The sequence below is a fragment of the Pollicipes pollicipes genome, unplaced genomic scaffold (genome assembly GCF_011947565.3).
Source record: "Pollicipes pollicipes isolate AB1234 unplaced genomic scaffold, Ppol_2.1 Scaffold_4295;HRSCAF=5057_pilon_pilon_pilon, whole genome shotgun sequence".
Lineage (NCBI taxonomy): Eukaryota > Metazoa > Arthropoda > Thecostraca > Pollicipedomorpha > Pollicipedidae > Pollicipes > Pollicipes pollicipes.
The window spans coordinates 24,721,525-24,740,948 of record NW_023596461.1 but is presented as its reverse complement, the minus strand read 5'-3'; the positions used below and the strand labels follow the sequence as shown (position 1 = coordinate 24,740,948).

The following is a 19,424-nucleotide window of genomic DNA, read 5'->3' as shown; positions in this document are numbered from 1 at the left end:
AGTTAGCGGCCTTCAGTGTCATGGTCAGTCATGGGCAGCCAGGCCACTGGTGTTTCGTTTTCATTGCGTTATGAATGTTGTGAACGGGAATAGAAATTCCCTGACAGTGGGCCGAACTCTCCTCCGATACCGTCCCCAGGCGGCGGCCGGAACGACATCCCGGCGCGCCTGAAGCGGCACTTCGCCATCTTCAACTGCACGCTGCCCTCCAACACGTCCATCGACCTGATCTTCGGCACGATCGCCGTGGGTCACTATTGCGCCAAGCGGGGCTTCACTGAGGACGTGCGCAGCCTGGTGCAGAAGCTGGTGCCTCTCACCAGGAAACTGTGGCACGTGACCAAGGTGAGCCGACGCCCCTTAGACCCGCAGGCGTCACGTGCCGCCCTGCTTCCGACCGTGGACTTCTGGCTGAGCATGCGGGAGGGTCAGAGGTCAGAAGGGTTTTGTTTCCGCTAAAAGAATGAAAAGTGGCCGAATGGCAGCTGGTAAGTGGATCTGTCGATGCTCATAGGGAATCGTTGATGTCATGCAGGCGAAAACCGCACCGTGCCAATTCCGTTTTTGTGTCCCATGCAAAGCGCTGGTACTGTTGTGGTATTCAAGGGTGTTTAAAGGGAACCATTTTCCCGCAAGAGACTTCACTTGAAATTAAATACAGAACCTATAACCTTTCAGGATCTCAAAACCGCCTGGGTTTCCATTTTGGCTCTGGGAAGCATTAGGACGAGGTATCACACAGTATCACATATCACGAGGTATCACAGTCACGGGTAACAGGCCCACAATTATCTATGGGGTTCGAGTCCGTATGCTAAAGTGCACCTTTGATTTTACCCGACGAATTCTGTAAAACGTGAGTTGTTTCAACTCCACTGTTGTATCATGAATGTGGAAAATGCAGTGGTTGAGGTTTTTCCTTGTCCAGAATTAACACGCTTGTACAAAAATCTGTGACGTCATCCCTTTTCCTGCCTTCGCTGCTGCCTACGTGTTATTATAGCAGCGTACCGGTCCTTATTAAAGCAACATGCAATTTTATAGATATACTCACAGCAACCGCCGTAACCCGTTTCTGTCCGAGGAAAAAATAGCGAACAGCATCGCGTCGCATAACATGCTCAGGCCTATAATGCTTTACTTGATGTTTGCACGTGAATGTAACCGGTGCTACTGTCATGATGACAATAGCAGTGGTTCAGATAATCGGTAAAGCATGGCACACACTTTAGTAGAGAATTATCCTGTCATGTGACCACATAACGCCTGCTTTCCAGACCAAGATGCTGCCGACGCCGGCCAAGTTCCACTACGTGTTCAACCTGCGCGACCTCTCGCGCATTTGGCAGGGCGTGGTCGGCACGCTGAGCACGGTAGTCGTGTCTGAGGACATCCTGATGGCGCTCTGGAAGCACGAGTGCACCCGCGTGGTGGCGGACAGGTGAGGGTCAGCTGAAAGGAGCTTTGGGGACGGGCAGCCACAGCGAAGGACGGACAGCCCGGTGGGGGACGGACAGGGACAACGAAGGACTGACAGGCCGGTGGGGGACGGGCAGGGAAAACGAAGGACGGATAGGCCGTTGGGGGACGGACAGGGCAGTGAGGCGAATAATAGACGGTGGACTTAGCGAGATATAGTAAGTGACAAACATGGGCAGCTAAACGTCGGCGATAGATGAAGGCAGCATTACCCCTGCATTTGATGACGCGTTTTGCATTGATTGTATCGTGAATTTGTGGGAGAGCCACGCTGTGCAGCTCGTGAGTGGTGGGAACGGGCGAGCCTTGTCTTGAGACCGGGCTGGCGTGCCTTCCATGCAAACATAATCATGCACGTTTCTGTGTAGGGAATGGCTTTTCTCCCCGTCACTAATGTACGTGATCTAAGTGCTGGAGACACTGTCATTTGTATGACGACGGACTAACATCTGCGAATTCTCTTATGAATGATTGTTATGGCGGTGCGGCAGGATTCCCAGTGTATGACAAGGTGTGCACCCTGGCGTTCTGCAGATTCACCAACTCGTTGGACAGCAGCTGGTTTAGCGTGCAGCTGACGCAGACGGTGCAGAAGTACCTGGGCCTGAGCTACGCAGACATGCTTAAACAGGACCTCTTCTTCGTTGATTTCCTTCGGTAAGGCTGAATATGTCGTGTCAGCGTCCAGAACAGGGCCAACTGTGAGGTGAAGGCTCTTGCTAGAACCTTGCGCTGCTTGCTGCGTTTGCTGGCGTCTAGTCTCCAAATCACAGGACTAACGCCCACCAACGTGACGGCATCGGTCTATTTTGCCTTCTCGCATTTTCCTGTCACCAGTTTGTGGACTGGTGCAGCAGCGGCGGCAGAGAGCATCGGCGCCCCATCACGTCCCTGACGACCCCTGTCATCGGCAGGGACGCGCCGGAACCGACCGGGGACGAGGGCGACGACATCGACATGGAGATGCCGAAGGTGTACGAGCCGATCGAGTCGTTCGAGGCGCTCCGGGAGCGGCTGGTCATGTTCCAGGCGCAGTACAACGAGATGGTGCGCGGCGTCGGCATGGACCTCGTCTTTTTCATGGACGCCATGGTCCATCTCATCAAGGTGAGGAGATGCTGGTTACTGGTTACGTGGAAAGGCTCGCTTTCAGTGGCGATACCCCATCAAGTGAACTGGCACCGCTTCGAGAGACCGCAATGTTTGTGGGTGGGTGGACCGCGGGGCTACGATTTGCCTCGAGGATTCACGAGGATTCACGAGGATTCTACGCGCGTCTCGTCAATGTAATGCCCGGAAAGTCCCACTATACTCTGGGCGACATAACCTAGTTCTTAATAAGTATCATGTAATCAAACATCCCAACTGGTTGTGTGGCCCAGGGGTCGGCGTTTTTAACGGACGCCAGGCAATGAAGCTCGCATTGTATGTATTCTCTATTTTCAGAGAACGGGCTGTTGCAATGCCACTTCAACTGTTGTTTTGACACTGACGGTGCCTGTCCGGTCTGATTAACGAGCTCGCGTCGTCGCAGATTTCGCGCATCATACGCAATCCTGGCGGAAACGCGTTGTTGGTGGGCGTAGGCGGCTCAGGCAAGCAGTCTCTGACGAAGCTGGCCTCCTTCATTGCCAGCTACAAGACATTCAGCCTGACCATCCACCAGGTGGGTGGGCGGGTGACCGGACCACGCGCCGTGATCGGGGTCCGAGTATTCTGCTCTGCAGATACCTCCTGAGATCAGGATCGCACAGCTGCCGGACAAAAGCGTCTGACCGTGATCGGTATGACTTTGTTGCGGGAAACCTGCTGATAAAACGCTTGATGTCTGAAGGAATTCGTCGTCAGCCTTCCTCTTTCCTTCGTTTTTCCTCCCTCGGTCCATCGTCGTTCTCCTTTGCTTCGCGATACGATGACCCGAAGTATATATGAAGGTTAATATGTCTTTTGATGTGTGAAAACTGTATATATATATATATATATATATATATATATATATATATAATATATATATATGTGTGTGTGTGTGTGTGTGTGTGTGTGTGTGTGTGTGTGTGTGTGAGACTACAGCAGATGCGCTGATTATATGTTTTTCACATTACACAGCATAAAAATATAACCGCAGTGTGCCAATAACCGTTTTGTACGCAATCTTGTGCAAAATCCTCCGTTTCAAACAAGTTCCGCCAAATTGCATGCCAGTGCCCAGAGTTGCAGAGAGCTATCAGCATTTTTTTTTCTAAAGAATTAGCTTCAGATTAGGCGGGTTTGTTTAGTTGGAAGTTATGTTAATTTGAGGGAATTTCGTTATCAGCAAGTGATTTTAACTTTTTGTGGCATTCTGAAGCATGCATTAGGAACAATTACTAGGCAGTGCCACTGGACACGTTCGACAGGCGTGGACACATTCACTGTCATTCCTCAACGTTTTCAGGATCGCTCATATGTAACTCGAACTGCCTGTGTGGATTCTGGAACGTCCTATATGCAGTTACGCGCGTGATGCGAAACATATTAGGTGCATTTAGCAGTGATTTAGCTTTCATAGTGCACGCTAAATGCCTCGTTGGTTGAGAACCTGCGTAAAAAACGCAGATATCGGTTTGCGGAACAATTGAGACGAAGTAGTATCATCACGGATGAAATTATGGCTCACTGTGATGATGATTTGGGTGTCCACGTCGAGCATCTGTCCGGTTTTCTCCCTTCTTGTTCTCCCGCGGGAGCTTGGTCAGCTTTCGTTCGGTTGTTAATCTAGCATCCCTCTTCAGCTTGCTGTATGTCCTGTCACTCACCACGGCTGCCCAGCTTCCGAGTGCACTCTGCCTTGTTTATGACTACTGTGGCGTTGCCTTTGCCAGCTGGGAGTATGTGGTACTGTCGTCATTCTTGAGTTTTTGATGGCTGCTCGTTCTTCGTTGGTCACGTTTGGCCTTCTCTGACTTCCCAGCGTAGATCATGCCTCTATTCTCTTCTGATTCGCAACTATTTCATCTGTGAAAAACACAGACTTAAGCTTATTTGGACCATGTTTTACAGGTCATACAATTCAAACAATCTAATGGAAGATCTGAAGGTGTTGTACAGGACATGCGGCGTCCAGGGCAAAGGCACTACATTCATCTTTACCGATCAGGACATCAAGGAAGAGGCTTTTCTCGAATACATCAACAACGTTCTGGCATCTGGTAGGTATAGGGTAGTTAAAAGTGTCAAAAGAAAACTTTGATTAGGTCCGAGTGCCCGCCAGTTTGAATCAATAATAGCCACTCGATGTACCGAAGCAAGCTCACTTAATTCATTAATCTAACTTAAGTATGTGTTACAGTGCGTTGTAGCCAAGCAAATGGGCCAATCTAGTCTGACTTACTTTCGGAGAGTTCAGTAATAGGTTCAGCCGGCTGTAACTCGGCCCCTGATGAGATGAGCTGGGGGCTAATGCTGGCAAAGTGCGACATTTTCTACGGGCCTAGACAAATAGATCAGTGAACTGTGTGACATATAAAGTCGTAGCTGCTACATGCAAAGGACACCGTACTTGCAATACTTGCAAGCTATGTCAGACTTCTCGTACTTGCAAAAGATGTCATACTATCCATCGCTGCCATCAGACTCGCATCTGGAGATATCTATCGGGATGGCGAGATATCTAGCGATATTTATTTAATGCCACTCATGGCTCCTGTTCGTGAACTTTACCTGAAACATGGAGCCGATTACAGTTGGCGTCGGTCCTCGGCAGGGCTGATCTCCAACCTGTTCAGCCGGGACGAGACGCAGGAGATCTGCGCCGAGCTGACGCCAATCATGAAGCGTGAGCACCCGCGCCGCTCGCCCACGCCCGAGACGCTGCAGGACTACTTCCTCTGCCGCGTCCGGCAGAACCTGCACGTCGTGCTCTGCTTTTCACCGGTACCCGTCCCTCTAACGCTCGGGGGTGGTCACCATGTGCGGCCAGACCCCCCCCCCCTCCCCGCTCTGAACTCGGCCCTCGTGTCGGACATGGTCCTTACGTACAGGGACATCCATCACACTCAGATGTGATCATTAGTTGCTTCCGCTCGCGGTATGACTTCACATCACTGTTATTTGCTAAAAGACCACTTTTTACCAGGTGGAGCATTAAGGCTACTGGTTAGCAAGAAGCAAGTCTTGCCGGTCCGTGCCGTGCCTGTCCTTTCCTGGTTGTTTTGTACGTACTCCGATGCTTGAACACAGCTTACTAGTCTTGTGCAGGCTCCACTTGAAGACGCCGCTGTCTGATATAGGCTCCTCTTGAGAACGCCGTTGTTTGGTACGGGCTCTGCTTGAGGACGCCACTGTCAGGTGCCGGCTCCGTTTGAGGATGCCGCTGCCTGGTGCAGGCTTCGATCGAGGAAGTCGCTGTCTGGTAAAGGCTACTTGAGGACGCCGCTGTTTGGTACAGACTCAACTAGAGGACGCTGATGTCTGGTGCAGACTCCACTTAAGGACGCCGCTGTCTGGTGCAGGTCCCGTTTGAGGACGCTTCTGTCGGGTGCAGGCTCTGCTTGAGGACGCCGCTGTTCGGTGGACGTCTGATAATGCTGGCAATGAGTTCAATTGAGGGGAAACCATTGCTGTAGTGGCTCTATTCTAAGACGTTGCATGCTGGCTAATTCCCCGGGTTAAGCCAACCTTCTCGGCATGTTGTGTCGGGCACATCTCGGGATCGTTGGGAACCTGCCATCTTAGCAAATGTCTTAATGGCAGCTTTCATGTCAGGCACAATAATCAATAGCTCGTCGCTGTCAGAACCTTCGTATGTTCCACGGTGGCACCATTGGCTTGGCTGTGGTTGCCAAGGAGACTCATGTGCGACCGGTCACATGCATTTACAATATGACTGGCTCAGCTCCCGCCGTCTCCCACCGATGTGTCGCCCCGTGGCGTCCGATCAGACGAACGATGCGCTGTACTGGCTGCTGATAGCAGCTCAGCCGGTGCTCGATGGTCGGGCACCTATATCCGGCGTCGACACCGGCGGATCGGCTTCGACGCGTCCCGTGTCCTGTATGAGGCTTACATGCCGTCGTGGGGATTTCTGGAGACCAGCCTCCTGGTTATTCCGTGTGTTGGCGCCTGATGTCTTTTATCAATTCCTTTTGTACGTATAAATGTATGTATTTTTGCGTAAAGTATAGATGATGGTACGCATAGATACTACGTATCGATGATTTGTGTATTTTAGGTCGTATCCTGCATGAGGCTTACATGCCGTCGTGGGGATTTCTGGAGTTCAGCTCCCGGTTATTTCGAGTGCTGGCGCCCGGTGTCGTGTACCAATTCGTTATGTGCGTGTAGATGTGTTTTTTTCGCCAGAACACCGCACAGCGCGAACAGATGACGTATGTATGCGAGTGAAGGCATGACTTTACGTGTTATGAGCGACCCGACCAGGTCTCAGTTCAGCTGCCGTCCAAACTGAACTCGTCGGCTGTACGTCCGGGTCCCTCGAACGCGGCGCTCCGTCATCACGCGTCCCAGTTCCGACGCCCAGTGGCCGTCACCTGCCGTCCCGACAGACACGGCAGGACCACCGGACGTCACCCGAGCGCCGCACCTGTCCCCCCAGGTGGGCGAGAAGTTCCGCTCCCGTGCGCTGCGCTTCCCGAGCCTGGTGTCAGGCTGCACCATCGACTGGTTCCAGCCGTGGCCGAAGGAGGCGCTGATCGCCGTGGCGCAGCACTTCATTGACAGCTTTACGCTGGCCTGCACGCCCGAGGTCCGGCGGGAGCTGGTGCAGGCCATGGGTGCCGTCCAGGACACGGTGGCCGACTACTGCATCCAGTTCTTCCTCAGGTCAGTCGTGCCGCGGCGTACGGCTCTTCCTCGTGTGTTTACGGTACCTGGATCTTCTTCAGACCAGTCAGACCCTGGCGTTCAACTCACATTGAATCAGTGTACCAGTGTCATCAGTGTAGTCAGTGCAATCAGTGTCAGTCAGTGTCTGTGTAATCCGGCATAAGGCCGGTGGCCTCTTCTGCGGCCTCATCTGTTCCTTGCATCAAAGTTTGACACGCTCTGTAGTCTGAACAGGTATGACGGGAGAACCAATTGAAGCGTAGCCTGTGTACTGCAGCGTCAGGTGCAGGAGGGCCGATATTCTTCACGCCGCTGCCGTCTCGCTTTTTCTTAATGTTGTTGTTCGTCTCTGTTGACGTCGCTGACGCCGCTGCCGCCGCTGCCGCCAGGTTCCGCCGCTTCGCACACGTGACACCCAAGTCGTACCTGTCCTTCCTTAACTCGTACAAGACGGTGTACCGCAGCAAGAGCGCCGAGATCGGCGAGCTCGGCGAGCGCATGAGCTCGGGCCTCACCAAGCTGCACGAGGCGTCGCTGACGGTGGAGGCGCTGAAGCGGGAGCTGGTGGTGACGGAGACCGATCTGGCGCTGGCCTCCGACAAGGCCGAGCAGGTCCGCTGCCGTCCGACTGCGGAGTGCGCTGAGAGGAGACGCTGCAGACGCTGCAGGCGTCTCCTCTCCGGTCATGTACCCGGTCACTGTCTGCCCCAAAAGATGGGGAGGATGGCTGGGCTCTTATGAGGATGTGCAGAAGTTCAAAGGGTTTTTTTCTTTAAGAGCCGCGTATCTGAATGCCTGTCGCTCTACTGGTGACCACTCTCCTCATTACCTTAGCGACCGAGATCATGGAGTCGCTGCTTCGTATTTCACTGCGTCGCTACACACGGCTGCCGGATGCGAAACTCTCGACCGCCTTCCCGCGTGTCAGGTGCTGGAGGCGGTGACGAACCGGGCACACGAGGCCGAGACCATCCGAGACCAGGTGGTCCGTGTCAAGGACCGCGCCATTGAGCTGGTCGAACAGATCGCCGTCGACAAGCAGCTGGCCGAGCAGAAGCTGGAGCTGGCGCGGCCGGCCCTGGAGATGGCGGAGGCGGCGCTCAACACCATCAAGCAGGCCCACATCGGTGGGTTCCGCCACTGGCACGGGGCTCAGCTGTGTAAAACATCCTCACAGGCGTGTGGCGCCGCTCAACGGCGTTGAGTGAGCCAATGTTCGCTCCCGTTTACGCCATATCATATTACCAAGTGGTTAGCTGTCTCATATCAGAGATCCGCTGTAAGTAATGGCACCTATAAAATAATTGCGAGAGAACGTAAGAGACCCACGTCTGCTCGGTACTCCGTGAGTAATCTTGGTCGTTTCAGGAGCGATCTAATCTTCTATCACCGATCGGCGATCTAATCTTCTATCACCGATCGGCTTCTGGGGAATTTGGGCGCCTATACAGTGTGCGGTCATATAGCACTATTAGTCTTCCATCAGCGGTGACTGTCAGCTGCATGTATCCCAGTCCTAAGGTAGGAGGCCGGCGTAGCGGACAAACTGCAGCCAGTCGGGAAACGGGCGATATCGACGGTCTTGTTCATACGATGGAGGGCGCGCGGAGGCGCTGTCTTTGTCACGTGCTCCTGCTGTTTCCAGCGACGGTGCGCAAGCTGGGTCGACCTCCTCATCTGGTGATGCGCATCATGGACTGCGTGCTCATCCTGTTCCAGAAGCGCCTACAGCCGGTCAAACCTGACCCGCAGGCCCCCTGTCCCAAACCCTCCTGGGTCGAGTCACTGAAGGTGAGCAGACCGTGTCCCGAGCCCTCGAGCGCTCTGTCCCAAACCCTACTAGGTAGAGTCACTGAAGGTGAGCAGACCGTGTCCCGAGCCCTCGAGCGCTCTGTCCCAAACCCTCCTAGGTAGAGTCACTGAAGGTGAGCAGACCGTGTCCCGAGCCCTCGAGCGCTCTGTCCCAAACCCTCCTAGGTAGAGTCGCTGAAGGTGAGCAGACCGTGTCCCGAGCCCTCGAGCGCTCTGTCCCAAACCCTCCTAGGTAGAGTCACTGAAGGTGAGCAGACCGTGTCCCGAGCCCTCGAGCGCTCTGTCCCAAACCCTCCTAGGTAGAGTCGCTGAAGGTGAGCAGACCGTGTCCCGAGCCCTCGAGCGCTCTGTCCCAAACCCTCCTAGGTAGAGTCGCTGAAGGTGAGCAGACCGTGTCCCGAGCCCTCGAGCGCTCTGTCCCAAACTCTCCTGGGCCGAGTCACTGAAGGTGAGCAGACCGTGTCCCGAGCCCTCGAGCGCTCTGTCCCAAACTCTCCTGGGCCGAGTCACTGAAGGTGAGCAGACCGTGTCCCGAGCCCTCGAGCGCTCTGTCCCAAACCCTCCTAGGTAGAGTCACTGAAGGTGAGCAGACTGTGTCCCGAGCCCTCGAGCGCTCTGTCCCAAACCCTCCTAGGTAGAGTCACTGAAGGTGAGCAGACTGTGTCCCGAGCCCTCGGGCTCTCTGTCCCAAACTCTCCTGGGCCGAGTCACTGAAGGTGAGCAGACCGTGTCCCGAGCCCTCGAGCCTCTGTCCCAAACCCTCCTAGGTAGAGTCACTGAAGGTGAGCAGACCGTGTCCCGAGCCCACTTGCGCTCTGTCCCAAACCCTCCTGGGTAGATTCACTGAAAGTGAGCAGACCGTGTCCCGAGCCCACGGGCGCCCTGTCCCAAACTCTCCTGGGTCGAGTCACCGAAGGTGAGCAGACCGTGTCCCGAGCCCACGGGCGCCCTGTCCCAAACTCTCCCGGGTCGAGTCACCGAAGGTGAGCAGACCGTGTCCCGAGCCCACGGGCGCTCTGTCCCAAACCCTCCTGGGTCTAGTCACTGAAGATGTCTGTCTGTCCTAAATCCCGCTCTGTCCAGCTGATGAGGGTGCTGTCCGGAGGCGACCCGGATCAAGGCGCTCTGAAAGCGGCTCGGGGGCTAAGAGGTAACGTCTGTTGGTTCGAGGTTAAACGCATTATGTCTCTGTTTTGCTTCACACGCAGCGGCTCACTGTCCTCATTTCGTGATCCCAGGAACCGAAGAAGTTAAGCTGAAAGATTAGCTGCTGTGATCAGCTTGCTTTCGAAAAATGCACATGAAAGTCCGCTGTAAATTATGTTAATATTATTCATGCCATTCACTTCGCCTTCTGCCCGTTTGGATGGATGTGATCACGAACGCTTGTCTTTATTTGCACCACGCAGTATCCATTAGTTTCCAAATGAACTGGCGCTGGGATTCCAGAGTTCGAACGCGAGATAGAATGGACGAAGCCGAGTCTTGCAGTCATGTTGTGTATGGCCTAAATGACCTAAGATGGCGCCAGTGCATCCGCAGCCTCTTCCGTGACTGGAGCAGCCGTCCAAATCAACTTAAACCACCCCCTAGCTTTTTAAGTTAAGGTCTGCCATACTTCTCATCTATTTTTCCTCAGAAATATTACCCGAAAGGTCATTGGATGCCCCTCACAATTCATTGAGACCCGCCGCGGGTGCTGGCCCGCTGTGAGCTACATGAAGCATGAATGCGTCACGGGACGTGACCGGTGATGGGTTTGCGGCCTTGACGCGTTGCGTTTTATCGATTCCCGGACGTGCAACTCGTTCACAAATGCCCGACCTTGATCTAACAGAAAATCAATGTCCATCAGCCTGCGGCACTGGCTTCTTCCAGTTAGTCGCCGAACGGAAACGCCAACATAACATGCGAACGAGCAAGCCGTCGTTTGCTGCGAGCCGGCTGCTGCCTTAGTCTAAAACGAAATCATACTACGAACATGAATCGACAGCCTTAGTTTAGTTCGTGGTTTATAACGCTCGTTGCGTAATGCCGCGCCGCCTTGAAAGAAAGTAACGAGTCTCCAAACCGTGAACCTTTTTGACACGAAGCCTCTGTCGTAATATTTAAGCGCTCATTTAGGAGCGACTGTGCGACTGTGATGTTCCCGACTGATCCAAAGTATTTCTGCCGGAATGTGGCCGCCTGTGTTACGCGCCTGGAGCGTACGGGCCTGCTGGGGGTCGCGCCTCAGCGCGCCGCCGTCTGTGACCCAGCACCGTGCCTGACCTGACCTGACCCGCCGCCGCAGATGATGGCCAGCACGACGTTCCTGCAGCAGCTGCAGACCTACCCCAAGGACACCATCAACGACGAGATGATCGAGCTGCTCGAGCCCTACTTCTCCATGGAGGACTACAACATGGACACGGCTACGCGCGTGTGCGGTGACGTGGCCGGTCTGCTCTCGTGGACCCGCGCCATGTCCTTCTTCTTCGGCGTCAACAAGGAGGTGCTGCCGCTCAAGGTAAGCTCCACGAGGCTGGAGAGGCGCGATGTGTGCAGTGATCGCACACAAATGGCCGTGGGTGTCGCACTGGGCCGCGCTAATTCATCTGTGGCCAGCTGTAGGAATTGACCGTAGTTCTGTGTGGTGAGCGACGGAAGGCACGATAGGGGAAATCGGACGATGAATTGTGAACGCGTCTGCACGTTTGAGAAGCAGCCCAGTCCGTGTCGAAACACTGATGTGCGGAGTAGCGCTAAGCGTCGTCGCTGCGCCGTCTGGATCCGACCGATCCGGTCCGACCTGAGCGTGACGCGCGCCGGCGGCGGCAGGCGAACCTGGCGCTGCAGGGCGCCCGGCTGTCGGCGGCCCAGGCCGAGCTGAGCAGGGCCGAGGCCGAGTTGACCGAGAAGGAGGCCGAGCTGGCCACCGTCAAGGCCCAGTACGACCGGGCCGTGGCCGAGACGACGCGGCTGACGCAGGCGGCCGACGCATGTCGCCGCAAGATGCACGCCGCCAGCCAGCTCATCAACGGCCTTGGCGGCGAGAAGGTGCGCTGGACGCAGCAGAGCAAGGCCTTCAAGGAGCAGATGGGACGGTGAGCTGCCGACAGCGACGGCTACTGACGGAACTGACGCGGAGTTGGGGGCGGGCTGAGGGGGGAGCAGCTTCGTGACGCTCCTGATGATGAGGCTCAGGGTCAGGCTGGAGACAACCATCTAACGTGTACACAATATGAGAACACCACGCGGAAGTTGTGACATGCAGCCTAATCCAGAGGAACCTTAGCTTAGCGGTAGTGACGAGGCCTTCGTAATGTAACACGACGCTACTTAGGGATACTGGTGGTGTGGTGGTTAAGCTGCGCGTCTGGGAAGCTGGAGGTACGGGGTTCGATTCCACGCGGTGCCCGCCCTTCCTGCCAAGGTGAGCGGCAGGCGACGTCATACAGCGTCAGTAGCTGAGTGCGTCGTAAGCTCCAATGACTTGACGTTGTTGTAGTGCGACGGCGGCGGCTGTGACGAGCAGTGCTGCACGCGCTTTGCCGCCAGCCTGGTGGGAGACGCCCTGCTGGCGGTGGCCTTTCTCTCGTACTCGGGCCCGTTCAACCAGGAGTTCCGCTGCGCCCTGCAAACCAGCTGGAAGAAGGTGCTGCAGTCGCGGGGTATACCGATGACGGCCACCCTCAACATCGTCAGCATGCTCTGCGACAACGCCACCGTGGCCGAGTGGAGTCTGCAGGTAGGGGCGCGAACCAGCGCACTCCATGTGAACCAGCGCAGCTGCACTCTGCGTACTGGCTATGTGAAGCATTCAGGTGTCACATGTGGAGTGGATCGATCTGTTGAGTCTCCTTTGTGACCGCAGTATCCTGATTTCATTGTTATGCCGCGCTATTGCTGACCTATTTAACCCGTCCGCCATCGGCAGGGTTTGCCCAGTGACGAGCTGTCGATCCAGAACGGCATCGTGGCGACGCAGGCCAGCTGCTACCCGCTCATGATCGACCCACAGGGCCAGGGAAAGGCCTGGATCAAGAACCGAGAGGCCTCCAACGAGCTTCAGGTGCGGCTTACGGTCGCTTGACTTTTTGCCGACGCGTGTTATCACCACGGCGGGACGGAGGCCGGGGCCGGCGAAAGACCTCCGTGTGTGCCTGAGACGCGGGACTTGTGTGCACGCTCTCATGACTCCCAACTGCTGGGGTGCGTTCAGGCGGGACCGGAGAGCGGCGGTGACGGTCTGATGGTGTCTAGGTACGGCCCTCCACCAGGCCGGTTTGAGGGCGACGGCCGGGCCTGCCGCCATGTCACGGGGTCAGTGCTGTGTGAATTACCGCCCACGGCAGCTGGTTCACAGCTATGCTGTGCATTCAGATCAGCGTTTGGTTTGGTGATCCGCCTTCAGGACATGGTCTCGTCCTGGGTCTCCGGTCTCCGTGGTAGTTTTTACACGGCCACGGAAGTCCAGATATAACCGCTGTATGTATGCACACTGTAGTGAGGATACGGGTAGCATGCGAATGTCTGTAATTAGGGCTGTCCCACGAGGACGTGGAACAAGTTAAAGCTTTTGCCGAGTGTATTTGAATGTTTGCATTGGTAGCTTGCAACGGTATTTTACCAGGAAAGCCACGGCGGTGGGACCCAAACTTAAATGCGTCGCCGTTTTACCCTGAGCACTGTCACCTTTTCCGGCCTTGCTCGTTGTTTTCTCAACTGTCTCCTCTCCTTGAAGAAACTCAGCCAGGCCCAGTCTGTGCATTTTCCCGCTGCGCGCGCATTCCTGCCTGGCATTTTGCGCCGCCACCCTGACCGTGCGTGTCTCTTTGACGCCCTGACCCCGCGCGTCTGATCCTCCGGCGTCCTGACCCCACGCGTCTGGACCGTCGCCAGATCAGCTCACTCAACCACAAGTACTTCCGGGCTCACCTGGAGGACAGTCTGTCTCTGGGCAGGCCGCTGCTGATTGAAGACGTGGGCGAGGAGCTGGACCCGGTGCTTGATAACCTGCTGGAGAAGAACTTCATCAAGTCTGGCTCTACGCTTAAGGTTGCTACACGCAGCCTGCCAGCTGCTGAGGTCTACTTTGTCTGCCTATGTTTTCTGTATCTGTCTCATGTCTTATATCTCATGTCTCACGTCTCATCAAAATCGACGCGTCTGCTTTGCGCTTAGCCGTAGACCAGCGTGTGACAAGATATTGGGTTCGTTTTCACGTACAGTGCTAGGTTTACATACCCAGTCTCGACACAGCGCGATTTTACGAAATGTGCCTTAGTGATATCATGCGCTTCTGGTTACCACTGGTGCCTTGCTGCGCCGTCTCGTGTTTTCGCCTACCTGTTGGTATCAGGTGCCGATCAACTGGCGTCTCCTTACGACGCCTGGCCGCTCGCCAGGTGCTGGTGGGTGACAAGGAGTGCGACGTTATGCCCGGCTTCACACTCTACATCACCACCAAGATGGCCAATCCGGCGTACAGTCCAGAGGTGGCCGCGAAGACGGCCATCATCGACTTCACCGTCACCATGCTGGGGTTGGAGGACCAGTTGCTCGGTACGTCCTGCCGCTCCTGGATCCTCGCGAACAGACCTGGTGCGATGTGACACGTGGCCAACAACGTGGCCATGTATCAGTCTTCATCCCCTGTGGGACTGCGCGTGCAAAGGGATGGAAACAACGAAAAAAGCCTCGGGTGCAGGGGTGCCACTTTATATACTTTGCGAAGTGAACCTGGGCCCCAATGCTGACTTGGGCCCCCCAGTGGTCTTCGAACCCCCATGCCCCACGCATATAACAAAAAGGGAATATTGGGCCAACAAAATGCAGCAAATGTCTGAGCTCCTGATACAAGAGCTACCTAAACGCATACCTAACCATAACATCATTATATATTCATTGTTATTGCCATCAAATTGGCTTGAAATGGGTGGTTAGCCCGCGACGTAAAATCTTATTGGAAACGACCATTCTCTATTTTCAATATGACATCGGAGACGCAACTCAAAGCGGCCAAACCCGGGAAAAGTCAGGTTTTGGAGGTAGGTAAGTCAACTCGATTGAATCACCCCCATCCGATTTTCGAGAACTGCGCTCCTCCCCGAGTGGGTTTCCATTGTCCGGGACGCTGTTTTTGACAGGCATGGTATGCCATCATTGAGACAATGACAATGCATTACGATTTCCAGTTCCCCAGGATCCGGAGAACTATGTTTATGAAATTTGAAGAAATTTCATTGCATTGGAGCCAGCGTTATTTCACCCGGTTTCCGTATAGTAGAGGCTCTGCACAGATGGCTTTAAACTGCGCCTGTTAGCTAACGCTATAACAGGTTTATGGGAAATGTTCGTGACCGAAAACATACCGGAAAATATTGCAAAGGTCTTCAAGTGCTCACCGATTAGAAACAATGAATGATTGCGAGTGCCGATTAAAGCTAGCGTAACAAACTTCGTTGGATCAATGCAGCTGACCTGAAGGCCTGCCAGGATAGAGTTTGATGCCAGCACTTCGTCGGAAACGTTCTATCTGTGTCATTACTGGCATTTTGCGGACCACCTAATTTCATTTGGTTATTTTTAAAGTTCCACGTCACGAGGGTATTCTCGGATGCAAACGCGCGAGCGTCTTGCGGCTTGGTCCACCTAGTGGTGAAGAAGTGTGGCGTGATTTTGCCTCTGGCCTGTGGCTTCTCAGGGCGTGTGATCCGCACTGAGAAGGTGGAGCTTGAGTCGGACCGCGTGGCTCTCATCGAGGCCGTGATGGAAAACAAGCGCAAGACCAAGGCGCTGGAGGACGACCTGCTGTACCGCCTGACTTCGACTCAGGTCAGCCCAGACAGCAGATCTGACGTGATTACTGGCATATGTCGCACAGCCTGGACTTGAGCATGCCTCCTGAAAGTCGGGGATTTGCCGCACCAATTAGCGTATCGCTCAGATCCCTTATTTCGTGGTATCAAAGTGAGAACAGCTGTAGTACGCAGTTGAGTACAGTTGAGCGCAGTCGAAGTAGTACCGGCTTTGAACGTCGTACGCGCCTGTGTCTTGCGCTCCTCACGCGGCGCAAGACGCAACTCCAGCTTCTCCGGATGACCCAGCCACCCGGCGAGTGGGGGTGACCACCCGCGAAGCCATACAACCAGCTCTGGGGGTGTAGACAGTGGATCATCCTTTATACACCGTGCGAATGTATCATGGCGCAGCGGCGGCGCCACGGATTTTAAGTTGGGGTGGAACGTCCCGGGGAGGCTGCGGCTGAATGAAGCCTCCTGGGCAGTGGCGCATCCAAGGTGGCGCCGGGATGCATGCTCTCTTATAAAGTTGTTACATCACCAGACTAATCTGAGTAAATGTTGACAAGTGAAGGAACACGGACTAGGGCCTCTCTGATTAGTGCAGGGGCTTGAAGACCCAGTTAAAGGCCTCTTCGTTCCAAAAATGGAGGCTCCTTTTTCAGAAATAGGCTTTGGAATGCATGGAGGGACCGCCTAATTTGGAACAAGATGGTTCGGACTCACAAAGGGGCCTCCAAACCTTACAGATGGCCTCATAACTCCAGAAGGATATCCTGACCTGGAACAGAGACCTTCTGACGCATAAAATGTGCATCTTGTCCCAGAATAGGACCGTAAAGCTAGCCACTTATTTAGCGGTTTATTTAGCGATTTATTTAGCAACGGGCTTTGATTTTATTGAAAAACGTCAACCAGTGAATAATTGTACGGGAGTACCGAATCTGACGTGTTTTTTTTTTGTAACATCACATGCTCTTCAAGGTCAAATGCGTGGCCAAAGACAGAAGCATCCACATCACTCCAAAGTTACTAGCCGATTTCAGATTTTTAACCATCATCATATTTACTAATGATGAACTGGCGTCCATCAACAAGTCCTGAAGTATTAAGGCCATTCTTCAAGGTCAGAGATCAGGATCTGCTTGACAGACACTAGCCTACGCACTGAAGGCGATCCCGGTTCTAATTCATGCGCATTATTCTGATACAAAAAATCGAAAATCGTAAGGTAACTTTTCTGGTGGCGTGGAGCTCCGCGTTCTCTGAGCTGAACTTGGCCTTGGAAGGTGGCCGTGAGATGTGAGGACTTTTTGAAAGACGCCTGTTCATGCGCTGGCGAATATTCTGATTCGGAAAAAGTCAAAATTGGCTGGAAACTTTTGTTGTGATATGGAGCTCGCCTTTCCTTGACCTCGACTTGACTTGACGGACGGTCAATGATGTTGTGCAAAATAGACTGCAGATTTGGTGATCTCGTGTAATTATTGAAAGTAATGTTTAAAATTGGTTTCAGCGAAATCAGAACGCGGTCTTTATATTAATAGCTAAAATAAATCGCTAACTTCGCGCGATATCAGGATAGGGGTCTCCTAATATAAATAAGATGCCTGCTTTACCCAAACGGGCCTCATTATTCAGACAATAAGCCACCTATATTCATGATGAAAGGGTCTCCCGAGTCATAAAATAGGCCTTTGATGCAGAGAGCGGTCTTCTGAGCCCGTTTTGCTATGTGTTAGGTCAGTTATGGGGGCTTCCTTTATCCGAATATTTCTAACTTATGCTTAACTTGTCTTGTTATGTTATGTTAATATGTTTAAACTTGTTATATTAAATAATATATATATGTGTGTGTGTGTGTGTGTGTGGTGTGGTGTGTGTGTGTGTGTGTGTTGTGTGTGTGTGTGTGGTGTGTGTTGTGTGTGTGGTGTGTGTGTGTGTGTGTGTGTGTGTGTGGTGTGTGTGTGTGTGTGTGTGTGTGTGTGTGGTGTGTGTGTGTGTGTGTGTGTGTGTGGTGTGTGTGTGTGTGTGTGTGTGTGTGTGTGTGTGTGTGTGTGTGTGTGTGTATACACTGCATAAAGGCATGCTTGTCAAACAAAACTTGGGTTAATTAGTTATGGAGCTTTAAGGGCGCCTCAACCGCAATCATCATTTGCGCCAAAACAAACCTGAAGTTTGAGCAAAAGAGCCCTTCCAAATTTTGGGGAAGCGAAAACGTACTCTTGGCTCCCTGCCCCCAACCCCACCCCTGCGTCGCCGCTCCTGTCGTGGTGACCTGCATGCAAACCGTGTTTATTTCTTTGTGTTGAGGCTGATATGGGAGAGCCGGGACTTTCTGGCCGCTTGGCTGTGCGCCCCGCTCCCTTCCGACGTTGGGGACAGGGTCATCCCTGAGCTGGTAAGCGCCGTCGGGTGGCTTGTTCGTCAGACTGCGTCTCATGTAGGATAGTGGAGCTTTCTCTTGGTCGCGCCGAGCGTTCCGGTGCCCGTGTTGCCCTGATGCATGGTGGTGTTGCAGCAGCATTACATCGATTTCCGTTATCACCATGGATACCAGACGAGATTGACCGCAGAACACTGCCTCGAACGGCGTGTACTTTGTGATTCCACGTTGGGGGAACACCCGAACGGCTGGGTGCCGCCACGCCATTACTTGCACGTCGTTAATCGCTTGAGCCCGTCCGTCACAGGTCATAAGTATTCCCTCCGTTGTGAGTTTATAAACAGGCGACAAAACCTGTTGACGCCCCATGCTTCAGCCAATGGGACCGATCGGCACCAAACCTTCGCCATTTGATGCCGCTTGGTCGAAAATCGAGCCTTCCCGGAGAACAGCGTTCTTCGGTCGGGCCAAAGGTCACCAAAAATGCCCGAAACAACCACGCGCTCCAAGCTTTTGGAACGGATCAGCATTAAACCCCCACCAGTCGATGTGACGTAGTCGATATAATATCCGTCCCAAAACATGACGGCTTTGGGGCAGGTCAAAGACCATCAAAAACGCTGCCCACCACTGCTTCTTCGCAGGCAACCACATGATCTGAGCCTTTGGGACCGATCGACACGAAACCTGTACCAATCGATGTAGCATGGTCGATAACATGGAGTATGCTCCTTTCGAGAACAAATGGCACTGGGCCAGGTAAAGGTCACCAAAAAACACCCGACACCACCGAAATTTGTTTGCAGCAACACAAGGTGGTTGTTTGCAGCAACCCAACTACCAACCCAGTCACCAACAGCAACGAGTGTCATGGTCGATAGCCTATCATTCCTCACTGTGGTGACCTTGAGTTAGGTCACAAACAACACAAACTTGAGTCACAAAAACGCCCAAAACCACGATGAAATAGTGTGCAGAGAACACCATGCTCCGGGCCCATGAGAACGATCAACTCAAAGCCTTTATCGATCGATGGCTCATGCTCGATAACGTAACCTTTCCAGAACGTGGTCACCTTGAGTTAGGTCAAAGGTTACCAAGAGCGTGAAAGGAAATAAATAAGTCTGCAGGCAACCTGA

General features: G+C 53.7%; 1 protein-coding gene across 1 annotated transcript in view; it reads left to right on the top strand.

Moving 5' to 3' along the window:
* Window positions 1-19,424, top strand: part of LOC119097337 (dynein heavy chain 5, axonemal-like) — a 118,530-nt gene that overhangs the window by 91,299 nt on the left and 7,807 nt on the right. Inside the window, 11 exon segments of the mRNA XM_037220385.1 lie at window positions 7,073-7,299; window positions 7,692-7,914; window positions 8,231-8,429; window positions 8,948-9,093; window positions 11,408-11,623; window positions 11,935-12,200; window positions 12,655-12,844; window positions 13,034-13,168; window positions 13,999-14,154; window positions 14,505-14,661; window positions 15,803-15,933. Of these exon segments, the coding sequence (XP_037076280.1) occupies window positions 7,073-7,299; window positions 7,692-7,914; window positions 8,231-8,429; window positions 8,948-9,093; window positions 11,408-11,623; window positions 11,935-12,200; window positions 12,655-12,844; window positions 13,034-13,168; window positions 13,999-14,154; window positions 14,505-14,661; window positions 15,803-15,933 (2,046 nt within the window).